This window comes from Chelon labrosus (assembly GCF_963514085.1).
Source record: "Chelon labrosus genome assembly, chromosome: 19".
Classification (NCBI taxonomy): Eukaryota; Metazoa; Chordata; class Actinopteri; order Mugiliformes; family Mugilidae; genus Chelon; species Chelon labrosus.
The window spans coordinates 14,099,127-14,118,390 of record NC_140352.1 but is presented as its reverse complement, the minus strand read 5'-3'; the positions used below and the strand labels follow the sequence as shown (position 1 = coordinate 14,118,390).

General features: G+C 44.5%; 2 protein-coding genes across 5 annotated transcripts; both read left to right on the top strand.

Moving 5' to 3' along the window:
• Positions 1 to 214: 214 nt before the first annotated feature.
• On the top strand, positions 215 to 10,390 carry LOC311504104 (myosin regulatory light chain 2, skeletal muscle). 4 transcript variants are annotated; one of them, XM_084567083.1, is made up of 7 exons: positions 272 to 439; positions 766 to 876; positions 7,831 to 7,929; positions 9,048 to 9,228; positions 9,336 to 9,414; positions 9,510 to 9,558; positions 9,647 to 10,390. In XM_084567083.1, exons 2-7 carry the CDS (start codon positions 796 to 798, stop codon positions 9,749 to 9,751), a joined length of 594 nt encoding a protein of 197 aa, XP_084423209.1. In that variant the 5' UTR covers positions 272 to 439; positions 766 to 795; the 3' UTR covers positions 9,752 to 10,390. The 4 variants fall into 4 exon arrangements, with proteins under 4 accessions (XP_084423207.1, XP_084423209.1, XP_084423208.1 ...); XM_084567084.1 differs by lacking the exons at positions 272 to 439; positions 766 to 876 and adding an exon at positions 7,353 to 7,393; XM_084567081.1 differs by lacking the exons at positions 7,831 to 7,929; positions 9,048 to 9,228; positions 9,336 to 9,414; positions 9,510 to 9,558; positions 9,647 to 10,390 and adding exons at positions 2,187 to 2,490; positions 4,159 to 4,735 and having other exon boundaries at positions 215 to 344.
• A 1,074-nt stretch (positions 10,391 to 11,464) lies between these two features.
• Positions 11,465 to 17,292, top strand: pgap3 (post-GPI attachment to proteins phospholipase 3). The gene is made up of 8 exons (XM_084567460.1): positions 11,465 to 11,883; positions 12,424 to 12,521; positions 13,144 to 13,296; positions 13,386 to 13,448; positions 13,913 to 13,974; positions 14,260 to 14,396; positions 14,840 to 15,044; positions 15,174 to 17,292. Exons 1-8 carry the CDS (start codon positions 11,580 to 11,582, stop codon positions 15,235 to 15,237), a joined length of 1,086 nt encoding a protein of 361 aa, XP_084423586.1. The 5' UTR covers positions 11,465 to 11,579; the 3' UTR covers positions 15,238 to 17,292.
• The last annotated feature ends 1,972 nt before the right edge of the window (positions 17,293 to 19,264 follow it).

Sequence of the window (19,264 nt, the reverse complement as noted above, 5' to 3'; positions counted from 1 at the left end):
TTATTTTATTTTATTATTTTAAGTTACAGCATTTTAATAAATAAAATAAACGTACAAAACTGCTAGACAGCACCACAAATAACAATATAAAGTAATGCCAAACTTTCAAGCATGCGCATCAGAATTATTTTTTTTTTTATAAATAATTAAAAAAAAAAAAAGGTTTATAGTAAAACTTTAAAACCCGGAACACTTTTATTTAGCCCAAAGCTAGATCAAGTTGTTTGTCCAGGTTTGTGCTGCTGACGACGTGGAGCTGCCCTCACCTACCACCTTACCAGGAAGCGACTAGTAACAAACACACTCCCGTGGAGGAAACAGCAACATTAGCACACTGCAGAAAGGTGAGTAAACGCGAACCATGGGGATGTGAGAAATGACCTAACCTCCCAGTTGCTCAAATCGAACTTGGCATCAAACAAATGGAAACTGATATTGAGTAAGTATTTCGGGAAGAGGAACAAACAGACGCAATCGCCTTAAAAGCAGTTGACGGGTTATTTAACGGCGATTCGTTTGGCCTCACTCTAGCAAAATGCTCTGAACAGCGTCATTTCTTGTTGTAGAACAGAGTTTTATCTGTTTTGTAACTATTAACTTCGAGATGGGGGAGTACTTCCTTGTAGCGACACTTAACGAGATCGGGCCTCGATAACGTTGTCAATATTACTTCTCCATTTCACAAACATACTCAGCAATAAATAAGGAAGGAGGCTAAAAGTTTTTTTTTGTCGATCTTTTGTGTGTGTGTGTGTGTGTTGGCAGATTCTGTTCCGAGCAGCCTGAGATGTTGAAATGAAGATTCATGAAAAGATTGTCACCTATTTTGAAAATTGCAACTCACCTGTGGACAAAGAAGGGTACCTGTACAAGAAGGTAACCAGTTAAATGTAGTAGCTAGCATTGAAGTAGGTTTTGGTTGTAGGTATGTTTTTTCTTTTCTTTTTTTAAATGTTTTTGAAACATTATCCAAGTAATGGTGGTTTGCAAAACAAAAGCCACATTTTCACCACATGAAATTTCGGCAGGAACTATAGGAACCTTTTGAGGTGTGTGTTTCCAGAGCAGGAGCCACTGTTTAGAGTGAGTTCCAGGGAAATTACACTACCCTCCAAAAGGTTTCGGCTCGGGTGGGACTACAAGAACTCCCACCTGAGCACAGGAACTCCCACCTGAGTACCTGCAGAAGTACAGGAACTTTATGGGTGCGGCTTGAAGAAAACTGAAAATTTCTGGTTGCCTCAGTGCCCTGTGGTTGTGTCACAAAACGTCTGCTGTTTTAATGGCAATATCACTTGTTAGTCGGTGGCAACACTGCTGCTAAGCAACTGTGTGTCTAGAAGCAACCAAGGCTAGCAAGCTAACAACTGTGGAACCTCATGTAGAAATGCAAAGGCACTGTAAAAGAATGAATCCACTGGGCAACATTTCGTTCAGACATCTTGTTGTTACAACTTAAGAAATTACACTACTGTACAGAGGTGTCATCCATCTCTGACACTTTTGAAAACATTTGCAAACACGTCCCAACTCATGAGCCCTTATCGAAAATGTAAACTCGTGAGATAATGAATAGCGGGCAGCAAATCTCACAGCCAATCTGCACAGTAACAATAAAACTCAATAGCTTACACTTCCCGATGTCCTATCTATCACTGACCCCTGTTTGAAATGCAATAAACGATCAACAGCAGCACACTTTATGCAATCATTGTTGTATAGTCATTACTGCCAACTGAGGAAATGGAGTAGAGCAGATTTCTGTAAAGTCATGCTCAGAAATGATGTGTAAAAGCACCCTGAAGTTTCTGGCACTAAAAGTTCCTGAAACCTAAAAGTTCCTAGGACTTAAAGTTCTTAGGGCTAAAAGTACCTCGGACTAAAAGTTCCTGTTCCTTGGATGTAAAACCTGCAATGTGCTTTACAAGGAAAAAAAAACATTACAATAGTACATTAAATGCATGAATCATCTGTAGAGCTGACATAACATCGAACTTGTCAAATTATGAATTATCATGAATTTCTAAGCACATTGGAACAGCTAAACAAATAATAAAGTCTGCTTCAGTGCTTGGTGCTCTGTGTCACATTTAACCTCGCAGTAAGCTGCTTATTTCACCAGGCCATCTGCGTAAGAAACTCAGTAAATGACTCAGTAAACCACAAATGTCGAAACTGTCACACAGGGTGAAATAAAGACTTCCTATCAGAAGCGCTGGTGCGTGCTGAAGGGAAACCTCCTCTTCTACAAGGACCGGCCGAGCGACCGGGACTTGATTGGGCTCATTGTTTTGGAGGGCTGCACCGTCCAGCTGTGCGAGTCCGAGGAGCAGTTCGCCTTCTCTCTGGTGTGGAGCGAGCCGGGCCTTCGCACGTACAAGTTTGCCGCGGAGGACGAGGCCAGTCAAGAGACCTGGATTAAAGCCCTGCTGTCGGCCAACCACAACTACCTGGCGCTGCTAGTGCTGGAGATGGAGAAGAAGTACAGAGGTGAGAGACAGAAAGGATTTTTTTTTCTCTCTCTCTCTGTGAGAGGGAAGAGAGCAACCTTTGTTCTGGAAAGCAGCTGTGAGAGGCGTTGCATCACTGTTTCCAGCCTCGGCATCAGATACCATGGGCACAGTGGTACAGGGCATACAACATAATCTCATAAAATCAGCTTGAGCTAAAACAGCCTCATCAGTTTGTCCAAGCAGAGCTAATTATCAGTATATGGACTGTTTTGGAGGACACTTTGTGGTTATGATGACTAGAATTCAGGACTGCAACTATATTTTGTACAAACATGGAGGGAGTTTGGATGGAAGAACCTAACTAGATGTTGTATTTCATCTAAAACAAGGAGTAAACAATCTAATTCACAATATCCACATTGGTGGGAACAAAGAATCAAATCATACACAAATTCTTTGGTAATGTGTCAAGGATATGTAAATGATTATGTTACTGACAAGGACTAAAATATTATTGATGACAAGGTAACAAGAAAATTGTATGAGAAGGAACCCCCGTATTTAGAGCAATGGCTAGAAGTTCTATGAGAGATGTGTACTATGGAGGAAATGACTTGTCAACTGAGACTGAGAGGAACATTTTTTTGGTAAAAACTGGAAGTAATGGTTGGTTGACAACACGCTGGAAGTTGTTTAAGTGACGTACCAACATATGAACTACCAGCTATGGTGGTACCAGCTTTATACATCCTTCTACTACAGTGGATTCTGAACCATGGCTGTTCATGTTTACTTTTGGTTTTATTTTGAGTTTCCTTATATACAGTATATATATATATATATATATATATATATATATATAGTCACGTAACTTAAATATCTTTTCACATCTGTATGTATTTTTGTTCTAAGGAAAACTGATTACACACTAAAATACAAAAAAAGAAAATACTATTACAGCATTTATAATTTCCCACGCTCGCAGTATGACTGACTACCAGTATAAAGCCTCCAACCCTTATATTTGAATTGCTGGGTGCAGCATGTTTGTCATTTCTGCTTTGGAAGCTACTAAAACGATTATTGGATTCTAAATAGTTCCTGAGTAATCTCACGTCAGTAAACTAATCCATTAATGGACCTATTGTTTGAGCTCTAATTCCAACACACTGTAAAGTGAATAAGTCCAGTTTAACTCTCAACAGTATAAACTACAACAAATGAAAGGGATGAATCAGCTCCTCCTTGATGAGGAAAGCTTTGATTTAGACACGTAGGTTGGTTTTGGTGCATTTATTTACTTCAGTTTTATGATGTTTACTCTAAAACTTCAGTTTTCCTTGTAGGTAGCTCTGTCATTACACTCTACAAGAACTGCTGAGTGATCAGGCCCCCTTGTGGGTAGTTTGAGAACAAAGTTAAACACTGATTTGCATTTAACTGTGCAAATATTGTCGTTTTGTCTTTATTAAATCTAAAATTATTTGAACTGTTTAGAGAATAAGACCGTCTAAGTGCTCTACAGCCAGAGTGGTTGGTCAGACATTGATTGTTTGATTTATGTTTTGATCAGGGGCTCCTCCTGTGTCCTTCAGCAACTCAATGGACCAATGAAAATAATTCACCAAACGCATGCAACGTAAGCAGCTTTCTGTTATTGTACCGTCTCTGTCTGATTAAATCCGTTTCTCTGCTTTCTCCTCAGATGCATTAGCTTCCTCCGGTGAACCAGGCAAAACTTTCACCATGCCGAACTTCTACACAGCCGAGGTGGACTATGCTGTTGGCTTTCCGACCGCGCGCTCTTCAACTCTCTCTTCTTACCCGGCGACAGCGATGGGAGCAGGAGCCCGTCCGAGCTCCGGCGTCCTGGTCCCGACTCCGGCCGCGTCGTCCAAGGCGGCGGGCAGGAAGTCGCCCAAGCTCCGGCCCAAGAAGAGCGCAAACGCGTTGCCCTATGAGGAGTGGTCAGCGTTCAGTTTGAGCACCGTGGAGGATTTTTCTAAAATGCACGAAGATTTCGGGAAGGAAGTGAGGGAACTGATTGCTGATTGGTCAAGGAGAGGACACGACGGGGGCGTTGTTCAGCAAGAAAACTTAATAGATTTTGGATAAGTCATTTGAATTTCAGTCAGATGGTTTTATTGCATAGTCACAATGTAAATATATATATTAGAAAAGAGATTCTTAAGATATATATTTGTTGAGCATACTGAATTCTTTTTTTTTTTTTTGTACCTATCGTGCCATAGATTAATCAATAAATGATATATCATGGTCTACTGGCTTTGGTCTTCATTTACAGGCAAGTGATTTCTTAATGGGGCATTTTATTGGGTCACACCAAAGATATGAATTGCAAATGTAGTCCCTACACTTTAATTATAGTTGATAGAGTGTTACTAATGAGTTGATATCATTACTGATCCTCAACGAAAGGGAAACAAAAACCTAAAACCTAAAAAGCTACCTAAATGACACAGAAATGTTCTTGATAGTAATTTTGAATGATGATCAGGAGTTGTCAAAAATAACTACACCAGAGTGTTAGCACTTACCAGCTTTCTTGGCCAGAACGATTAAGACTCCACCAGCAATTGTAGTATATTGTAGTCTAAGTGGTTCCTACAATTTCTTTTCCTCCTCCATGCACCTTGGTAGCAGGTGAAGTCGCCACCATTCATACATTCATTCATCTTCTGTAACTGCTTGTCCTGTGAAGGGTCGCGGGGGTGCTGGAGCCTATCCCAGCTGTCACCGGGCAAGAGGCGGGGTACACCCTGGACAGGTCGCCAGTCTATCGCAGGGCTAACACAGAGAGACAGACAACCATTCATACTCACATTCACAACTACGGCCAATTTAGAATCACCAGTTAACCTAATGAGCATGTCTTTGGATGGTGGGAGGAAGCCGGAGTACCCGGATAGAACCCACGCAGACACAGGGAGAACATGCAAACTTCACACGGAAAGGCCCAGTATGGCCCATGGATTCAAACCCGGGACCTTCTCGCTGTGAGGCATCAGTGCTAATCACCTCACTACTGTGCCACCCCGAAGTCACACCAGGCCCTGTTAATCATTAATCAAGTGTTATTGATGCCTAAGTGTGCCCCGTGTTCGTATATATCGAAGTGAATTGAACTTCCAAACCTCTTTGTCTTTAAAGCAGACCAGTGACTGCGGGTTAAAAAAAGGACTGGCAGTTGTATTGGGTGGCGGGGGGGGGGGGGGGATGGGGGCAAGGCAGGCCAAGAAGGGCGAAGTCTGGTGAATTTTAGAAGAGAGTCAAAATGGCTGAGAAAGAGAATGGTGGGGGGCAGCAGAGCTATTTCAGTCTGTACAGCTGCCTTGTTTATACGGTCTTTAACTGTGCTTGGTCTTTCTCTCTCTCTCCCTCCCTCTCTCTCTCTCTCTCTCTCTCTCTCTCTCTCTCTCTCTCTCTCTCTCTCTCTCTCTCTCTCTCTCTCTTTTCACCTTCAAGCGCAGGGCTGCTCGTCTTCCGCTCGTTGACTTCTCTACATAGATTCAACCCTTCCTTTATTCGCTGAAAATCATCCCCCCGTGCTTCCGTTTGTCAGCGAACTGATCTCAGACAAATTTAAATCAATAAAGTAGAAAACAAACGGTCCCAAAAACATTGATTCCCCCCCTCCCCAAGGAGAAAACAGGTCACATTTTGCTGCTGCACGAAAGAGTTAACAAAGTTTACAAGTGAGCGAAGACACAGTATCAGTTCCCGCCGGGGCTGGAACCCAATAGATACCTTAGCTGTACGGTGGTGTGATTGATGGCAGCCTATGGAGCTCATATATGGAGTCTAGTGGGCGGGTCAGTGTCCTCCTGATCTAAAGCAACTATACTGGGACCCTGCAGGGGCAACCTAAATTAGTGCATCCACAACTGCACATTTAGTCTAATCATCAATTGCTGTTTTCCATCACACATGTGACTAGTTATCACGAAAGAAGGCGTTCAAAGACAGAAGTGAAGCATGTGCTTCTCTGCAATGGGTTAATGTTAAGCGCAATTCTTGGTGCCTGCCAATATTTAAACTGCTGTGCACAAATCATCATGGCAGCAATGATTGGCTGGTTCTTGTTTGTAGCATAAAGCTCGGCTTATTTTATCGGCGTCAGTATCAAACGACTGTTTGCATTTCTCACTGATGCATGATCACTGTTTCCAGAGGCCTAGTAGTCGCGTGTCGCTCCTGGAGCCGGACCAATGCCCATCGGCCAACCGTTTTCAAGTTTCATGACTGTTTATAAACCCAGATGGTCATTACTGATCTGGTAGTGGGCACAAACCTCAGACTAAACCTATCATCTAGACAGGTGATGACTTCAGGATATGTTAACTGGGAATACATGCTGGCACGCTGAGCCGCTCCAGACTGATAATTAATGGAAAGCACTGACTGCGGGATAACTGTCCCATCTGTTTCGGTATTAAAGGAGCCGAGCAGCAATAGCCGGTCATCGTATGCTGAGCTTTGTTCTGTAATGGTGGAGTATAAAGGACAGAACAGAAATAGCCACAACAAAGACTCATGTCAAGAAGAGAAAAAAGGCAAATGGGGTGCTGTTCAGTTGTCCCGAAGCATGTCCTGTCAGTCCTTTTGGCCATATTAGTCCACAGATGACACCAAAGTCATGCTTGTGTGTTGGCATTGAATTCACCTCATTCCAAGACTCTTGCGGCCTATTTTGGAGCATCGGTAAGCCGATCCGTTCTGCCGCCTCCTCGCTCCTCCCTCTTTCTCTCACTTTCCCTCAGCTCTGTTTTCCTGCCAAACCTGATGGTGTGGCTAAAGTTAGCCCCCCGTGGGCTAGTATATAAGGCCCCTAGGGTCCAATACTTACATGTCAGTCCCATCGGCTTGGCGTAGGCTTCTCTTCTTGACCAACAACAACAACCCCACAGACTTGAGAGATGGTGAGTTTGGACACATTCCTTGGGAGAACAGTGTCTAGGATCTGAGATGTCCGTGTCTCTAAACTGATGATCTTGAGCGCATCACTGATACGGTGGCTATCTTGGATTACCGACATCCCATGATGTAGAATTGCAGTAGTCTCTTAAGACTCCCAGCTCTGGACTGGGACCAGGTGTTAACTTTTACAAGCTGGCTTGAGCTAAAGTTTGGCATAAATCTGAATCATAATAAATTCAATCTCTCTGGGGTTCATTGATTCAAAAGAGACTTTTATTTTGAAAGATGAAAGGATCAGTGCAGATGTACGTTTAACTGAAACCACCAGTTTCTATCAGCTCTAATAGGGACTTTTCTCTAATAAGCCACGGTCTGTGTGTTCAGATTACCTGCTGTGTGTTTGATGTGTATTTACCTTTTTTTTTTTATCATTTCTCAGGCACCCAAGAAGGCCAAGAGGAGGCAGCAGCAGGGTGAGGGTGGATCCTCCAATGTGTTCTCCATGTTTGAGCAGAGCCAGATCCAGGAGTACAAGGAGGTAACATTTTCTTCACCACATCTCACGCACTTCCCAAAAGTGAAGTTTTCTAGTCGTAAGATCTGAGGTCCTCCGTATACGTTGATGTCTTCTCGTGTCGCTTGACCTCGGGGGTAACGCGAGAAAGCCTCCGAAACATAGGTTAAGGCTGCGTGACATCAAAAATGTCCTCGTCAGCAGGACGGGACAGTAAATCTCAGCTCTTCCCGTGACAGCAGTTACCTCTCCCCTGTGCTATCTCAGTAATTCTCCTCGGAGACACTCGCGCTGTGACTCCATTGGAATGCAGCCCAACAGCTGGTGTCCAGTAATATTAATCAAAGCGAGAAAGAGGGGCTCAAAGTCAAAAGAATAAGAAAATGTTTGATAAACCTCAACTTTAAAAATGATGGAGGTGAAAAAAAGAGGCAAATTTTCATGTTAACCTTAAACCACAAGAAAGATTTTTTTTGTCATATTTGACGTACTGTTTTGTTCAATTAAGAAATGAATGCTGTTACTGGGAGATTACACAAAAAACTAATAGTTCCTGAAGTTTTCCTTCAATACAAAGCTAGAAATGAAGCATACAGGAGTATAACATGACTACAGTAGCCTCTCTGGCCCTTAAGGGGCCTCAGAAGGTGAAAGAACATTGGTGTCAGGGTCAGAAGATTTAGTCACAAGGCAAAAGGACGACAGCTGTAATCAATACCCTCTCCTTAAATGTCGCAAGGGGCTTGTCTCACATTCCGAAACCCTTTTAACACCTTAGAAAGACAAGTGGCCGACCAGCTGCCAAGTCCCAAAAGGTTTGCGATGCCATCTTTAGTTTCGCCGTGTGCTACGCCCCGCTATGTGGAAAGAGAGGTGGATAACGGCTCCACATTTACACGTTGACTTTGGCGGACTGTCCGCGCAAATAATGATGATTAACAAGTCTTATGATAAAGACTTGTGAGAAATGTGAGAATCTGTGTTTCCGCTGTTTTAATTACTCGTCGTTGATGTATGAGGGATCAAGGGCTTCTGAATGTCATCTGCTCTGCAGCTCTCTCTGACGAAGATAGCGCACTTTTTTTTTTTCTTTTTATATTCCCCGACTAATCGCTCCTTTCTTACCAACCTGTCTCCGCTAGGCTTTCACAATCATCGACCAGAACAGAGATGGCATCATCAGCAAGGACGATCTCAGGGACGTGCTGGCCACCATGGGCCAACTGAATGTGAAGAATGAGGAGCTGGAGGCCATGGTGAAGGAAGCCAGCGGCCCCATCAACTTCACCGTCTTCCTGACCATGTTCGGCGAGAAGCTGAAGGGTGCGTTGACACTTAAACTTGGATCACTTGTTCCTCCCTTGTCCCATTTTTCTTTTACTGTTATTATTCTTTACATCCGAGACTAACTGGCCTTCTTCTCCTCTTAGGTGCTGATCCCGAGGACGTCATCGTGAGCGCTTTCAAGGTCCTGGACCCTGAGGCCACTGGCTCCATCAAGAAGGAATTGTGAGGGCTTTTATTTTTAACTTCTCTTCCATCATTGCACCCTTAGATCTTTGTGCCAAGATATTGAGCTAGACAATCTCCTTTTCCCTCTCCAGCCTTGAGGAGCTCCTGACCACCCAGTGCGACAGGTTCACCGCTGAGGAGGTGAGCTGATCAGCCTTCGCGTTCTCATTCAGTGGCTGCCCTCTCATGTTCCCTGTTTTGACGCATAACCTTAATCCCTCCTCTGCAGATGACCAACCTGTGGGCTGCTTTCCCCCCTGATGTGGCTGGCAATGTGGACTACAAGAACATCTGCTACGTCATCACACACGGAGAGGAGAAGGAGGAGGAGTAAATCCTCTAAATCCTCTGTCAAGACCTCCGTTCAAACCCATACTCGTCCCACCGTCTACTCACTCCCCCCTCTCCAACGCGATGGCTCCCTCGCACACACTCGCGCCCTGGCCCCCTCTTTCCGCTCGCCCAGCTCAGTGCGAAAAGACTTGTCTCCTTCATGGGGATGCTCAGTGAGAGGACGGAAGGCTGTGGGGGTGTTTGTGTGTGAGTACCAACAGGGGAACATGGGATTATTTTCAATAAAAATAATCTTGTGACACAGAAACTCTCTCTCTATCTCTGTCCCTGCCTCTTCTTCCTCCCGCTTTTCCCCCATCAATCATTCTGTCTTTCTGTGTTGAGGCCAACAGTGCGTGCATCATGCCTACATATTGTGTGTATGCATATGCAGTCCAGTGTATACAGTGGTTGGTCAAAATGTCTTGGGTGCTGTGGTGCATGCACAGTCACTTGCTTGAAACAAGTGAGCAGTCTGACCCTGGCGGTCTGTTAGCCTCCACCCGACACAGAGTGTTTAATGGATTTGTGTCGGAGAGGAGTCCACGATGAAGGAGCGGGAGTACTGTACTATAATAGTTTGCCTACCCCTCTCTTTTTAATGAGTCTCTCACCCTCCTGCACACAGGTATGAAAGGAAAGGCCGCAGTGATAAGAGGAAAGATATTTTATTTAATTTGAATCTTGTAAATAGAGAAAGAGATGGTGACAGATGGTGAGGGGGAGGAGGGGAAGGGGTAAACAAAAGTAAAGCGTCTTTGTTTTTGACTCTTCGCCCTCCTCCCGCTCACTGCCGTTTCTCTCCTGTTGTTGTGTCTGTGTCTCCACTGTAACAAATAAAGAAGTACAAATAAAATCCACTATCTTTCGTACGACACTGCGTCTGCTGGTTTAAGTGGGGGCATGGGTGAAGGCACTGCTGGTTGACTGCACACAGCCCTGTAGAGCACTGACTGCGCCCTGTCATATGCATATGGTGAAGCACCATCAAGGCTCGGATGAGGCTCTGGTCACAACTACTGAACTATAAAGTCTCTGTATGATTAGAAAACAAAGACATTTCTCAGATAATTTACCAATATGGCTCTAAATGTTCAGGACAAAATAATGGAAAGACAATGTCTGAGAAGTCCTATACTGACCCCTACTGAACCATACATAAACATGACTACAAATCAAACCTGCTCTGGTCATTTGAAGATTATCATGGTTTGAGGAGCACTACTTTGCCAAAGTTACACACACTACATTACCTACATATATCCCTGCTATTAGCATTAAGAATGCTAGAAGCAGTGGTTTTTGCAGTGTTTGGCAAATAGAGTTGGTCAGTAAATTGCAAGTAAATTGCAAATTATTATTATTATTATTATTATTATGTTTAATATATACTTCTTAGAACTCATAAGATCAGTATATCACATGACATAGTGACGTATGGCTACATATTATGGACCGGATGTAAAGCTAACCGTGACAAAACTCCAGCCTTCAGAATAAAAGCAGCCAATTTAGGAGACTGAATGTGACAGGTAAGTAAGCCCACAAAACCGGGCTCTATGTGGAAATATCACACCTAGCTTTGAGTCAGAAATGGCATGATAGACGTAGTTTGGTGTCCTGGCTCTCAAATTAAAAATCTTCCGCAGACGTAGTTTTATTTTGAAAATGGCGACAGGAAGCTCCGCGCGCGTGTGAAACTTGACCCCGATCAGAGGCCAGGGGAGCAGTGGGCGCCCGGTACTGTAACTGTAACTGTAAAGCACTTCAGGCCCGGTTTGTCACCACAAACTGGGAATGGCCCCGTGGTAGTGTGGAGCGCTGGCTTCATGCCGCTGTCGTCCCGCCGTGCCTTTGTGAGTCCTGCCGGTCCGAGACCCGCCACCACCACCACCACCACCACCGCCGCCGCCACCATGGCCTCGGTGTTATTACCCCGCTCCACATCTGTCAGACTCCCCGCTCTGGCCACCGCCGTCCTGCTCCTGATGTCGCTGACCGCCGTGCAGTCCTCTCAAGGCGACAAGGAGCCGGTTTACCGAGACTGCGTGAAGCAGTGTGTCCGGACAAACTGCACCGGAGCTCGGCTACGGGGCTTTGAGTCCACCCAGCCGCAGTACATGGCGCTGACAGGTGAGTGGTTGTCAGCAGCAGGTGAGTTTAGCTAACTTAGCTAGCTAGCAGTGGACTTCCCCACAGTTTTTATATCCACTGTAGTCAGGAGCAGTACATCCATGCTGTGTTAGCTAACAGCCACTGTATGTTTAAACATGCGTCCAGCTGCTTCCTGCTGTCTCCTCTCTCTGTGTCATGACTGCAGTGTGACTTTTTATATTTCCCCATCTTACATGTGCCATTGTTTCTTAACTTGTAACTGCCAGTGGAAAGCCAGTTTTTCTGGCCTGACCGGTTGTGTGGTTTGTCAGAATAAGATTTAATAACACGACAAGATGGCATCTCAACCTGTGAATACATGGGGAACATGTTTAGGGCTGCCGCTCACAATAATTAGTACATTTAATTACTGCATAAAGCTTCGAATGTCTAATTTAGTTTGAATGTAAATGGTTGATAATTAAAGTCGTCTATATTAGGTAGCTCCTAAGGGTTACTGAGTGTGACCCTTTGACCTGCGCTGGCCCTCAGTCCGTTCTCTTTGTTTTTCTATCCCAGGTTGGACGTGCAGGGATGACTGTCGCTATCAGTGCATGTGGACCACCGTGGGTCTTTACCAGGCCGAGGGGTACCGGATCCCACAGTTCCACGGCAAGGTTTGTTCTCCTGTCACAGAATCCGTGCCAGTGAATTTATTCAGCGCTGATCAGGCATAACACTATGACCACTTTCCTAATATTGTGTAGTTCTGTCCTTGTGCTTTCAAAACAGTTGTGACTCATCAGAGAATGGACATGGGCCTCTTGATGGTGTCCTGTGGTGTCTGGCAACAGGATGTTGTTAGTGGGGGGCCTTTGGGTCCTGTGGGTTGAGGGGAGGGGCCTCTGTGGATCATCCCACAGATACCTGATCAGTTTGGGATCTAGGTTTTTTTTAGTTGTTCCTAAACTGTGTTTGTGTGTGTGTCTGTGTCAGGATGTCTGCTGCCATCAAGGAGTGTCATTGCCATGGGGTGGGGGTGCCTGGTCTGGTCTAGGTGGGTGATACCTGTCTGGGTCCATGTACCCATGTACCACCCACCTGGTCCCAAAAGTTTCCCAGCAGAACATTTCGTTGTCACAAGATGGTCAATGTTATTTCCTTCTCCTGTCAGTGGTTTTAATGTTGTGGCTGATCGGTGTATGTGTATGCTTTTGACTAAAATGTTCTGGACACTTCAGGGTTTTTTAAAAAAAAACAACTTCTAATTGTATGTGTGATGTATTTCATTTCTCCCAGTGGCCGTTCGCGCGCTTCCTGTGTTTCGAGGAGCCGGCGTCTGCTCTGGCCTCTCTGCTTAACGGCCTGGCTTGCCTTCTCATGCTGCTGCGCTATCGCAGCACGGTGCCGCGCCAGAGCCCCATGTACCACACCATCAACGCCTTCTCTCTGGTGAGTTAAAAGGAATAAGAATCTGCTCCCGTCACAATAAAGAGTTACCTTGCCTCTTTAACAAGATCCCGTGTGCTTGGTTTGCTCAGGTATCTCTCAATGCCTGGTTCTGGTCCACAGTGTTTCACACCCGGGACACCTATCTCACTGAGGTAATGGTTGTTAAGTGCCTAGATACTAATAATAAAACAACCTTTGTCCACTTGACAGCAGAAAAAAGCAGTGTAAAAATATAACTTGTCCATCTTCTCCATCAAACTGAATCAAACTGGAAACTGTCTCTTATGTTTCTCACTCATCTTGATCCGCTCGCTCCTGACAAACACCTCTGTTCAGTCTGCTTGTTCGCTGGCAGCAGCTGACTGATGCTGTTTACGCGACAGTGCAGGTGATGCAGTGGTAACGTGCGTCTTTATTGTATGTTGCGTGCACGTAACTGCTAAAATATCTTTCCGGACCGCCCGCCGAGATGAGTGCACTCTTGTTTCTAGTTGCTAATGAGCTTAGCGAATCACCAACATCCTAATGCCATTACAGGCAAACCTCAAGCTGTGTGCGGTATTATCATGTCTGTAAAGTGTGTGTTTTTTTTTAATTATCTCTGCTTCTCTTTCAGAAAATGGACTATTTCTGTGCAACAGCGGTGATTCTGTACTCGATCTACCTTTGCTGTGTCAGGTAAGCTCTAAAACACGAGTTTAAATTATTGTCACAGGAAATCTAAAATCATTCAGAGCTAATAATAAATCCTTCTGGTTCAAATTTCTGTCTGCTGTTTCCTTATTTACAATAAAAAGGATCAAATATTCATCTGAAGCCAGAGATGGTGTCAGAAAACCTTGAGAATATAACATATTAAACAAAAAAAAATAAATAAAAATGTTTTAGAGTTAAAACATGTTAAAACACTTTCTGTTATATCTGCTCACGCTGTCCTCTCCCCCCCCCTCGTCTCTTTGCCAGAACGTTGGGTCTGAGGCGACCGGGGGTGTCCAGCATGGTGGGAGCCCTGCTCATCTTGGCCTTTACCTCGCACGTGTCCTACTTGACCTTCGTCAGCTTCGACTACGGCTACAACATGGCCGCGAACGCCACAATCGGTACAGCGAGGGCACATTGATGCTCATGTTAGATTGGATGTAATGGCTCCACACTGTCCCCAAGTGTGTTTTTTGTGTGTGTGCTTCTTATAGGTCTATAGTGTTTTGAGTTAATTATCTTAAATCTGAATTTTTATCCTGGATAAACTGGAGATTATTTCACATTTTTCACAATATCAGCGCCTCAGTGGATTTTAAGTAGAGCATTTAATTCTATTTAACATCTGAGCTGATATAATTTCTTTTTGACAGTAGCTTTTTTTCTAGTTCTTTCTCTAATCGCCTAATTTCATCCTTACACTCTATCATTACTTCGGTCCTTTAGTTCACCAAATCTCATCTGATGGGATTACCCTGATCTGGCGCCTTGGCAAAGCACCGTGCCCTTCACGGATCTTTGTTTTACCTTTCTCTGCCTGGCTTTTTCGTTGGCGTCTCCGCAGGCATGGTGAACCTCCTGTGGTGGTTGTGTTGGTGCTGGCAGAACCGGCGGACCCTGCCCTACTGGTGGAAGTGCGGCCTGGTGGTGCTGCTGCTCCACGGCCTGGCCCTGCTGGAGCTGCTGGACTTCCCCCCGATGCTCTGGGTCCTAGACGCTCACGCCGTTTGGCACCTCAGCACCGTCCCAGTGCACTTCCTTTTCTACAGGTCGGTCCTGCATGCTCGACAAAGAGTCTCAAAAGAGCAAAAGATGCTTTGGCCACAAATGTTGATTAAGAACTGATTAAAAAGCTAGATACCTGATGCTGAATGACCCCTACTTCGTTGTCCCTCCAGTTTCCTGATAGACGACAGCCTCTACCTACTTAACACAGAGAAGATGGGCGTTAAAGTCGAGTAGAAGGAGCTCATGGCCTCATCACCACGCCTACACCCTCACACCTCTCCAGCCAGGGCAGCGGGTCACCCCACCACTGAAGTAGCACAGCCTTCCAGATGACATGCATGACACCACTATGACGTTCATCCAAGTTGTTTACACTTTTCTTTTCTCGTATTTATTCGGGGGTAAATCCTCCAGGAAGATTGTCACGATTGATGCTTGCTCTGCTCTGCCTTGTACCGACACGTGTGCTACCTTTCTTTTGCCGCTTATCGTACAGAACGGTCAAGACAGAACGAAGGGAGGGAAGAAGCAGTCGTTCCTTCCTACCTACAGCAGCTTTTGACTTCCCGCTGCGACCGGAGCGTGCGTCCCGTTCCATCCCGTTCCATTAGCTCTGTCCGAGTGGCAGTTCGCCGTGTCTGACAATAGGTGGCGCCAAATCACTGGCCGGGCCTCCCCGTTCCCCCGCAACATGTGTCGAGGTCCGTCTGTGCCAAAAGTGGACACAGAGAGGTGCCCCTTGTGAAGGGGAGGGGAGGGGGGCTGCCAGCTGATTGTTCTAGAAAGAGGGGGAAGGGGGTTTATGTCGGAGGCCATTCTAGCTGACTGCGTTTTTTTTTTTTCTTTTCCTCTCTTGTCACCGTCACACCTTTATTTTTGTGCCTCTCTTGTTACAACTGCTGCTTTTGTGTCTTGTTCTGTTCGTCCTTATTATTATTATTATTATTATTTCTATTCTGCCTCAGCTAGTCAGTCCTTGACCAACGTGTGCTTTATTCTGTTTTACTTTGGTGACTTGATTTTTTTGTTGTTGTTTTTTTGTGGGACATGCTGTTGACCTTACAATGGAAATATTATTTTTATTCACCTGGATTGCCTTTTAGTGCGAGGGATGATTGAGGTAGGACAAACAAGCAATGCCACAGCACAGGAAGCTGCAGTCAAATCATTATTATTTCCTTTACATGAAGAGTTTCCAATAAATTCTGGGGGTACGTGGTGTGCGTGTGTGGATGATGTTTGCTTTACGCCCTTAAGTTTTAATTTCCTGCTGCAGTTTTCCCCTCAAAGTGATACAAACCACATCAGCTTCAGAAAAACGCTTTCATCAAATACTCCGCATCCTTCCATGTTTGCCTTACACACTGTCCTCATCCCTCCGAGCTTCTCTTCCATATGTGCACTTTACGAGTGTGTGTGTGTACATTTTTTTTTTTGTTTGAAATTCTGCCCATGCCTTTGTACTCCTGCGTGAGAATGCGAACAATGCCCAGTATGCGTGTACACGTTGCCTTCACTGGACATTGTGTTTTCTGTTTTTTTCAGCCGTCACTAACTGAATCACTGTGTGTGCGAGAGAGCTCTGGACGGTGCTCGACCCTTTTGTAAAAGCACTCGTGTGCGAGAGAACGTGCGTGTAAATATATATGTGGGAGGTTTCGCGGCATGAACGCGTGCGAGACGAGTAAATTTAACTTTGCTGACAGCTCCCGATGGGGGCATGGGGGAAGACGGAGGACGAAAGGAGTGGAGAGGTTGTCATTTGTCAGGTTTGGGTGGCAAAAAAGATTCCAGAAATCACAATAATGGAATTTTTCCAGTTTAAAACACACATGATGTATTAGTGGTTATTGGCCAAAATTATTTGTATTCTCAGATTAGTAGTTTTTGTTTAGCATGAAACTGTATCAGGCCCTGCTGTACAATATATACCTTTAAAATGATACAACTAGAAATGACAGAGTAGTCTGTTTGAAAGCAAGATTAGAAGTGAACTCAGTCATCTCGTTGGTATCTATGTGTTGTGATAAGTTGACGATTTACTGAAGAATTACCATAAAACAAACTCTTTATTTTTCTCCTCTGTAAATCATTCCATTGTTTCATTTCCTTCTTCCTTGCCAGTAACCACATCTCTCCTCTCCTCTGCTGCCCCCTGCCTGCCGCCCCGTGCACCATCACCTCTCCTACTGAGAGCACTTTCCTCCACCTCACATCTAATGTTTGACCAAAAAAAAAGAAGAAATAATTAAGAAGTGGAATAAATAAAAGTGTTCTTTGTTGATAAGGGATGGAGCTCAGGTGTCTTTTTTGTTGTATTTGTCCTGTGCTGTTAAAGAAACATATCGCTTATCGATCAAATATGTCGAGACGAGCCAAATTAAATTCAGACTGTTGAGATTTGGTAAGTGTGCCTCAGGGAATGACCTCCCTCTGGGAACACAGGAGAAATGACAACAGGTTTGGCTTTCGTCATCCAAACAGATGCTTGACTGACCCTAACAAAACTGCTCTTAAGTAATTAATTCAGTAGCAGTTGCCAAGAAGTACCTTTACCTAAATGAACTCATTATAATCCATTATACGCCATAACAAATAAAACACCCATATTCCAACTGCTACATAATTAAAAACACAATCATCTAAATGTGGTTCAAATACCAGTGAATCAATATAAAGCATTTTACTAACTGGTTAATTTATTTGGGGGTACTTTAGAGTTTAGTTCAGTGGTTTCCTTTTTAGGTGTCCCGTTCTGGGATTAATGTGGCTACACAAAATTCTGTTTCTTTGGACATTTGTCTAATCTTTGCTTTTTGTGAAATGTCGCCATGTTGTACTTATTTCAGTGAAACCGTCGGGGAAGTTTGGTCTACGTCGTCTGAAACGGGACGATTTCTTTTATCAGATGAACAGAAACTGAAATGTAGTGAAGCAGAAGTACAAAGTTGCAGAAAACTGAATTTTGCCAGTGTTCATTGTAAGACCAATGAAGGTTTAAGTACGTGTGAAAGGGAAAGTGTGAGACGGTGAGATCATGAGGTTAAAGGTTAAATATTAATAAAGAGAAGAGCAGTAAACTGGAACAATTGGTTTTCTCAGTCAAGTCATAACAAGTGCAAGAACTCAGGTACAGCATTTGAATAAATCTACAAAACGAAATACACCGATCGGGCATAACATTCCTAATATTGTGTAGGTCTCCCTTGTGCCTCCAAAACCGTTGTGACTCATCAGAGAATGGACATGGGCCTTCTGAGGGTGTCCTGTGGTGTCTGGCAACAAAATCTTGTTAGTGGGGGCCTTTGGGTTCTTTGGGTTAAGGAGAGGGGGCTCTGTGGATCATCCCACAGATACTTGATCAGTTTGGGATCTAGTGAATTTGGAGGCCAGGTCAACACCTTCTGCTGTTTTTCATGATTTTTGACATTTTTTTAATGCATCCTGCTGGGGATGGCTGCTGCCATCAAGGAGTGTCATTGCTATGGGGTGGGGGTGCCCTGGTCTGGTCTAGATGGGTGGTACATGTCTAAGTAACATCCACATGAATGCCAGGTCCAAACGTTTCCCAGCAAAACACTGAATTCTCACAAGATGGTCAATGTTATTTACTTCTCCTGTCAGTGGATTTAATGTTGTGGCTGATCTGTGTACATTCCACCTCTGTCTGTTTGGATCTTTGATTACCATTGCCAGCCTTTCTAACAGTATGTTTAACAGCTCATTATGTCTATGGTTTCTCCACTACAGTCTGACGGGCCAGCTGACCCCGTACCATATGTGCCAGTGTGTTTTCTTTGCCAACAGGTTCCTCTTGGCCTCTGCTTGTACGCATCAGGCTCAACGGCGTGAGACAGCATGACTTCGCTGACCTTGGAGATCCCCCGACCGCTTCCAGAAGCGATGCCAAATGTGAGCGTCCAGTCATTCAGAACAGAGAACAGGGAACTCACAGATGGTTCAGTGAGTTTATATTTGGTGATGACTTCCCTTTTCCTCCTCCAGAGTACACAAGTGGTTTTCAGATGACACAGACGATCCGCGAAGGAATTATATTTTAGCTGTCGGTGCAGCCACTGGGCTCTCTCGCTTGCGCACAGTATCTCTCACCCACTTGCTGGCCTCCTCACCTTTCAGCCATTATGGTGCTCAGCTAATATTAATGTGTACCCCTTATGTGCCTTGTCATCCTTTAAGTATGCGCTCCTCCTATTTTCATTATTTAATCTGGCATCTGGGTCACATTTTTTCCTGCTCCTGC

Excerpts from the sequence above, each read along its gene's own strand:
- LOC311504104 (XM_084567081.1), top strand. The coding sequence starts at position 796 with ATGAAGATTCATGAAAAGATTGTCACCTATTTTGAAAATTGCAACTCA. Across the intron at positions 877-2,186 it reads AAGGGTACCTGTACAAGAAG|GGTGAAATAAAGACTTCCTA; the intron begins GTAACCAGTTAA and ends ACTGTCACACAG. Across the intron at positions 2,491-4,158 it reads GATGGAGAAGAAGTACAGAG|ATGCATTAGCTTCCTCCGGT; the intron begins GTGAGAGACAGA and ends CTTTCTCCTCAG.
- pgap3 (XM_084567460.1), top strand. The coding sequence starts at position 11,580 with ATGCCGCTGTCGTCCCGCCGTGCCTTTGTGAGTCCTGCCGGTCCGAGA. Across the intron at positions 13,449-13,912 it reads GGGACACCTATCTCACTGAG|AAAATGGACTATTTCTGTGC; the intron begins GTAATGGTTGTT and ends CTTCTCTTTCAG. Across the intron at positions 14,397-14,839 it reads GGCCGCGAACGCCACAATCG|GCATGGTGAACCTCCTGTGG; the intron begins GTACAGCGAGGG and ends GCGTCTCCGCAG.